Here is a 7363-nt window from a genome sequence, read left to right as displayed (position 1 = left end):
GCTCCATACCCACCTCCAGGAAAGGGGCTTCCTCCCAAACCACTGGCACTAGGGTTCTCCCTGGGGGCATGGGTGGCTGGGTAGGTCTTCCAGGTCAAAGGGCATCAGCCAGACTTCCCCAGGAGCCTCTTCCGCAAGCCCCTGTCCTTGGTACCCACAAGGTGGCATCTCCTGATACATCCCTGCAAGGATCCCTCCGAGGAGCCAAGCTGTGTGGCTTTTCTGCCCCCAGATGTTGTTTGGGCCTCTCCTGGGGTCCCTGCCAGGCAAGCCAGGTCCCAAGGAGCGCAGTTAAGGCTCAAGTGCCACAGTCACCATCTGATGCACAGGACAAAGACACTGAGACTTGGGTGACTGTCCTATGAGTTGAAGGTCAAGTCTAATGAGTTGAATCTTTCCTTAGTGACAGGAGCTCTTCAGCTTCTTATGCAGAAAGGGAAAGACAGTCCCCAGTCACATGGCAACCAGCAGGACTAGGGCCATCCTTTCCTGGACTACCCCCTACCTCATCAGGGCCATTCTAAAAATTCCTGGAATAGGAATATTCCTTCCCTTCTCATTACCAAGGAACTCTTGCCGGCCTGACTGATTTATTTTTTACTAGCGCCGACAAGGACAGCAGAACCTAAGAGAGCCTTGCCCCTGAGCAGGGCACAGCGGCACAGAGCCTCAGGGGTGAGCCGTGGCCAGCAGAGGGACAGGATGTCCTGGCAGGACTGCCTACATCAGGGCCACCCCCAGACTCCCTGACCTCAGCATGTGACCTCAGGCTACAGGTGGGGGAGGGGAATCGGGGCTGCAGGCTCACCCCAAGGCGGCTGGTTCAGGAGGGCAAGGAGAGGCAAGGCCTTGGAAATCCACACCTGGGGGTGGGCGGGGACCCCTCCCTTGATAGAACTTTGGATGAGGACTCTCAAAAGGTCTGGGGGGGGGGGCATCAAGCTGGGGAAGGTCCTAAGGCAAGCTCCCCTCCAGGATGAAGGGGGAGATGACAGTGGGCAAGCTGGGCTTCTGAAGCCAGTTGGAGCCACTTGGGCAGCATCTGCCACCCCGTCAGGGACATTCCCCTGCCCAGTAGGCTCCTGCGGGTACCCAGGTGCCCAGGCCTAAAGCTGGCCAGACTTTTGGACTGGAAATGCCTGGAGTCTGAGCTGGCCCCCAGCCAGGGCCGCCTGATGCAGATCGGCAGTGATGGACGACACAGAGCCAAGAGCCAGGACAGGGACAAGATCTACCACGCAGAAGGCGCAGAAGGAGCCAACTGAGGGAGGAGCCCTGAGTGGCAGAAGCATGGCTGAGTCACATCTCGTGTGTCAAGTGGTGTGACCACCGCCACCGCCGCCCCCAGGATCCAGGCCCACTCGCTCTCCTCCTGGACGCCACACATGTGGGTCCTACGTGGAATCCGAGTCTCCTGCGTCTGTTTCTTGCCCCTGAGAGGCTTAACATAGACCCACCCCTACCGTGGCCTTGCTTTGTGGTCTCCATGACTGATACTCTCCCTGACTGCAGGAGGCTCTGCTTCCACCTCTCCCTCCAGGGTCAGGCAGGTCTGTCCCATACCAGGTCAGGCCCCTTGTACAGCCCCAGGGGTCTTGGCAACATTAAGCCTCTGGGGATTTGTCTCTGGGGCCACATGATGCCTCTGGGCAGCAGGGGCTGGGAAGACTGAGAAGGCAGGTCTAGGGAACCTTGTGGACACAGACCAGCATCTTCACAAGCCCAAGGGCTGAGTCCGGCCTGCAGTCCCACCCACAGGGGCTCAGGCCCCAGACACAGACAAGTGGCACCAGGACCCCAAAGTTGTGCTCAGTTCAAAAGTGCGGGTGACTTACCAGCTCTCACGTGCCCCCACTTGGGCCCCTACCCCAGCCCAAAGCCAGGCCCAGGGTCCTAACAGCACCACCAGGAACAAACGGGCACAGGACTGTTGGAATTTGGAAAGTTTTTGTTTTCTTTTTCCCACACATTTCCGGGGTTGGGGTGTTTCCAAGACTCAGACACATTTGTTAACAAAGAGAAAAAAACCGGGGGAGCAGGGAGCCCGTGGGCCGAGAGGTGACCCAGCAGTCCACAGATGCCACCTCGCTCCCTCCCTTCCCTGCGCCCCGCCCAGTGGGTGCCACAGGCTGCTGCCCTTGGTATGGAGTATTTGTCTTTAATATATATCTGCTTTTGCCTTGCCCTCCCCCCGCCCGCCCCCACCCCTGCTCCTCGCAGCTTCCCCGTCAATGTCAATGCACGTTGCCCGTCGCCGGCGGCACACACACCACTGGCCTGCAGCCAGGCCTCAGCCCCTCCCCTGGGCCGCCCCAGGCGGGTGCCTCTCCGGGTGAGGTGAGTTGGGACACTCGGGGACAACCCCACTGCCCCGCCCCTCCGCACCCACCCGCTGGGCCGCTGGGGGGCCACCCTCCCGCTCTTCTCCCACCGACTCTGGGAACCCAAAGGGAGGAAAGGGAGAAACCAGATACGCACACCAAAAAAAGGAGAAGTGGGAACGGAGGGTGGGGCCGGAGAGACACAGCAAGCCTGGGATGGGGACGACCGGAGGGCTTGGGAAGGGGAGGAAGGCAGGAGGGACGGAGGGACGGAGGAAAATCGAGGGAAATGAACAACGTGTAGTGGACACTTTACAAAACCCCAGCCTTCCTTCCCGCCCAACCCCACCAAAATAAAACTACCCCCCTTAAAAAAATAAATCAACCCAGGGCTGTGAGCACGTGCCCTGCCTGGCGGCGCGGAGCCGAGAGGCACAGACAGCCCCGGGGCTGACAGTGCCTTGCGCCGCGGACAGAGGAGGAAGGGGACGAGCACGGGGTTACTCCTTTTCTTTTTTGCGTTTCCTCTTTGAGAGAGAAGCCCGAGGCAGCCGGGAGAGGGTCCCCAGGCCCCGGCGGGGAGAGGCCGCACCCTCCTCCCGGGCCTCCCGGGAGGGGCAGCTGGCAGTGGGGCGCGGTGCCGGGCGCTCAGACGTAATACTCCTTGTCTTTGTTCTTCTTGGCCTTGCTGGGCGTCTTGGGGGCGGCCGGGGCCTTCTCCTTCACCACCGCCCCGTTGCTCTGGGCCGAGTTACTGATGTAGTTCCGGCTCTGGTCCACCTGGTAGGAGCCCTCGTCGCGGTTGCGGTACTTGTACATGGCGTAGAGGAGGATGAGGATGCAGAGCGCCGCCGCCGCCACGATGCCCACCACCATGCCCGTGGTGCTGCTCGACTCCCGGATCACCTCCACCGCGCCCGGCGGGCCCCGCTCCCCAGGCCCCGTGGGGTTGGCTGTGGGCAGATGAGGGAAGCCGGGAGCTGAGGTCCCGCCGGGGCGCAGGGGCGGGGGCCTCCGCGGCTCGAAGGACGTGGGGGCCCCGGGCCCCAGGGGCGGGTTCTCCAGCAAGGGCTGCAGCGGGTCTCGGTGGTTCATTTTGCCCGCCGGCAGGTTAGGGGCCGGGACGGAGGGGGCGAACAGCACCCCAGGGGCGCCCGTGGCCCCGTCTGTCCTGAGGTTGGGCCGGGGAGCGGGTTTGCGGGGCGACAGGAGGGTGGTGCGGTCCGTGACCAGGGGAAAGGTGGTGTAAAAGTCCTCGTCGTCCGTGGGCGGGAGGCTGGAGTCAAAGACCTCCCCCGAGGCGAAGCCCGAGGCCTCGATGGGCTCCTCGCAGTCGCTGTCGTCGCGCTCCGCCTGGCACGGGCCCCGGGGGGGCGGGCGGCGCGCGGCGGGCGGGGGCAGGGTGTCCTGGGTGGCGCCCACGCCCGTGAGGAAGGGGTAGAAGGTGGGGGGCGGGGGTACGAAGGGGGACCGGGTGGCCACGGGAGGGGGGTCTAAGGAGTCCTCCGTGATAATGGGCAAAATTAACTCTCCTCCTAGAACAAGAGAGAGAAGAGAGAAGGCAGGGCGTCAGCGCGGGCCGGGTCGCGGGCGGCCGGCACAGAGAGAGAAACAACAGCCTCACACCCAAATCGGTTCCAATTGGCTTTGGCGGAGACTAGAGCGGGCCGGGCCCGCCCGCCAGCCGGCCGGAGCACTGCGCGTTAAGCGGGCAGCGGCTCGGATGCCCTGGGCACCCCACGCACGGGCTCTGTGACTCTCTGGGTTTTGGTATTTTGTTTGTCTTAAGAAACCAAAAGGAACAGAAAGGAAAGGAAATCGAAAAGAAACGGAAAAAAAAAACAAAAATAAAAACAACTCTACTGGTTTAAGGCTTTAAAAACAGATACAACAGCAGCATTTAAACAAACCTAACGACAATATCTTTTAGGGTTTTTTTTTTCTAGATTTTTCTCTTTTTTTGCTTTTTTTTTTTTTTGCTTTTGTTTTTAAAAAAGAAGATAGCATACCACGGAATTCAGGCAACTTACATCAACAAATAGGCCGTGTGATTTTAGCATGAAGAAAAAAATTACAAACAGAGCTGTGTAAGCGGGTTCTCCCGGAAAAAAAATAAGAAAAAACAACTTTTCCGTACAACGTTTCCTGTCTACCTGCTCGGTCTCCCTCCCTCGCTCTTCTCTCCCTGGACATCTCGCTTCCTCCTCAACACTGTCTCCTCCCTCACCTGTGCCCTCTCCCCCTCCGCTGAACTCAAAGCTGAACTCCGCACGGTGCGGGCTGAGCACCTGGTGTCGGCTGGCGGGGGAGGGGTCAGTGGGAAGCGGGGGCAAGACAGGCCGCGGGCCGGCGGTAGGAACTGCTGCGTGGGGGAGAGGTCCTGGGAGGGGATGGCCACGGGAAGGGGCTTTGAGGGCTGACTGTGGGTGGGCGGTGGGGAAGCAGGCTTTGAAGGGCGAGGATGAGGCCCAGCGGAAGAATGGGCAAGGAGGGGTCAGAAGCAGGTCACGCTGGGAGGGGTGGGGGCAAGCCAGGAGCCAGCAGGGAGTGGGGACATGTCACGTGAGTCCTGAGCTAAGCCTAACTCCCCACCTTTCTCTCTCCACCCTCCACCTCTGACCCCCACTGACTTCCCCCCTCCCTCCACCCCAGAACCCCCATGAGCCGCCAGGACCTGGCCAGGGCTTGACTGCCTCTGACCCTCTTATTATTGTTAAAACAATAATAAAACAACGGAAAGAAGAAGAAAGCAAAAAAAGAAAAGAAAATACATACACAGCCATCTGGGAAGGGTGCACTTGCTAAAACAGGGCCCAGGGGGAACTAGTGGGAAGGGCACAGTTGGGGGGGGGGAGCCTCCTTCTTTCTAGTCTCTCAACTGGAGCCCCCTGGGCAAAATCCGCAATTCCCATCAGCCCTCAAAAGTGAGAACTACAACCCCATTAGCCCTTGGAGGGGTATTCCCATCAACCCTGGGTCAACAACTACAACTCCCATCAGCCTCCTGGGCCTCCTCTCAAAGCATAGCCACCCACTGGCCTGGGTTAGGAGGGACCTAGAGCAGGGCTCTCAATCGCTGGGACGAGAGCGCTGGCATCGGGTTGTTTCGCTTGCAGGGGCCTCTCCTGGGGCTGCAGGTTCCATCTCTGGCTCTTCCTCCAGCACACTCTAAGCCCCACCCACACCTGAGCAAGCTCTCCCGGCCTCTGCACCCTCCCGGGTAAGCACGGCCTGGTCCTGCCCCACTGCAACTCCCTCTCCACCCACCCCCAGCCTAGGGACCGCGCTGCGCCTCACACACCTCTGCTGACCCCTCCCATCACCGCTCCAGCGATCTCACAGCCGTCTTGGCCACACAGGCCAGTCCTAGCCAAGACCTTGCCATTGACTGGAAAACTTGCCCAGCTCCCCAGGCTGCCCTTCCCACCAGGAAGACTCCAAGCTTCCCCTGGTCAGGGGCTCCCCTGAACCCCGAATTTTGAAGCCTCGGGGCTCCTGGCCCTCCATGGGCTCATCCTCAATAGAAAGAAAGCTAAGCCCAAAGCAGAGCAGCATGATGGGATCGTCCAATTCCAGCTTACAGTGGATGTGGACGTGGAAGCCCGGGATGTGCCCAGTCCCTTCTGTGGTTCTCAGAGGCCAGGGAAGCCCAAATCCTCATCCCCGTGCCTCCTGGAGACTGCCAGGGCTGCTCAACTCCTCCTCCTCCAGACACCTGTTCTGTCACTGAATTCTTATGTGACTGGGCAAGTTTCTTCCACCCACTGGGCCAGTTTCCTATCTACCAAAGGTGGGTTTGGGGCTCCAGGTCCAGAATGAGGCCAAGGCCTCGCTCTAAGGGTCCTCCAGCCTTTAGATCAAAAGAGTGTGTCCTTCCATCCCCAGCTGAGCCTCACTCACCAAAGGATGGGCTAGCACCCTGGTCCCTGGTCCCCCTGGTTGCAGGAGTGCAGACAGCCCCTCATGTGGTGGCATCTTGGGCCCAAACATGCCAGACTCCCTTTCCCTGCATAGATCTGGAGCCTGTCTGGGGTCCTCCCTGCAGCTCAAGCCACCTGTCTCCCTGACCTTTGCCTTATATTCAAAGCACATTCCCCTACTGATAGCTCAGTCATCTGAGTCCAGCCCAACACCTGGTCCAGGCACACTCCAGAGGATGCTCCTGCTTCTGGTGCCCCATCCCTGCTCCATCCTGGAAGCACAAGTTTGGACTCACTGCCAGGCGAGGTCCAAAGGCCCAAGCCTCATCTATCAATCTCCCTAGCACCCAGCAGAGGGCCTGGCATAGAGCTGGGGTAGTTATGATTTTCTAGGGAAAGAATATTCTTCAGGTATTTCCTGAGCCAGACCAGTGAAGCAGGTGAGTAGCAGAGCTCTGCACACCCTCCTGCCTCCACCATCTTGGGCAGCAGGCCCTCCTGAGAGCTCAGCCTGGCAGACCCCCCACTGCATGGGCCCAGTCCCACCCTCTGCCAGTCTCAACTTCAACTTTCTTTTAATGGTGCTGGAGATTGAACCCAGGTGCTCTACCACTAAGCCACATCCCAGCCTTTTTATTTTTTACTTTAAGACAGGTCTCACTAAGTTGCTGAATGTCTTGCTAAATTGCTGAGACCAGACTCAAACTTGTGATCCTCCTGCCTCAGCCTCCTGGAGTTGCTGGGATTACCATGCCCAACTGCCAGCCTCACCTTCTGTCTTAGATTGGGACACCTGTTAATCCTGGGAACTCCAGGTCAAGGTTTGCCCTAAGCGGACTTATGACCTTCCATCAGTTGGCCAGAGCTAGAACCCCAGCAAAGTACCAGGTCCAAGGCATAGGAAGGCCATGCTGGTGACATGCCCCACCCTAGAGTGATGATTAGGGTACAGACTTGGACTCTCTACCAGCCTGCAACCCCCACTGAGGCGAGGGTATGTGGGAGCTTCAGGCTTTGGACCACAGACAAGTTCTGCTGGGCCTAAGCCCCCACAGCCATTTGCCCCAACTTTCTAATCCTCAGGACACTCAGGCTTCCAAGTGCCCCTCCCCTAGGCCAGAG

General features: G+C 59.4%; 1 protein-coding gene across 44 annotated transcripts in view; it reads right to left on the bottom strand.

The window, feature by feature from the left end:
- Positions 1-2210: 2210 nt before the first annotated feature.
- Positions 2211-7363, bottom strand: part of Nrxn2 (neurexin 2) — a 104894-nt gene continuing 99741 nt past the window's right edge. For 27 of the 44 annotated variants that reach the window (XM_058579490.1, XM_058579502.1, XM_058579492.1 and 24 more), the window contains one exon: positions 2211-3856. In XM_058579490.1, coding sequence (XP_058435473.1) covers positions 2970-3856 — 887 coding nt within the window. In that variant the 3' untranslated portion in view covers positions 2211-2969. The remainder of the gene's footprint in view (positions 3857-7363) is intronic. The other 17 variants (XM_058579510.1, XM_058579515.1, XM_058579511.1 and 14 more) reach the window with 1 other exon arrangement.

The sequence above is a fragment of the Marmota monax genome, unplaced genomic scaffold, assembly GCF_021218885.2.
Source record: "Marmota monax isolate L192 unplaced genomic scaffold, Marmota_monax_Labrador192_F-V1.1 WCK01_AAM20220418_F8-fsc00038, whole genome shotgun sequence".
Classification (NCBI taxonomy): Eukaryota; Metazoa; Chordata; class Mammalia; order Rodentia; family Sciuridae; genus Marmota; species Marmota monax.
The sequence above is the reverse complement of the archived record's forward strand: the minus strand, read 5'-3'. Positions and strand labels throughout refer to the sequence as shown.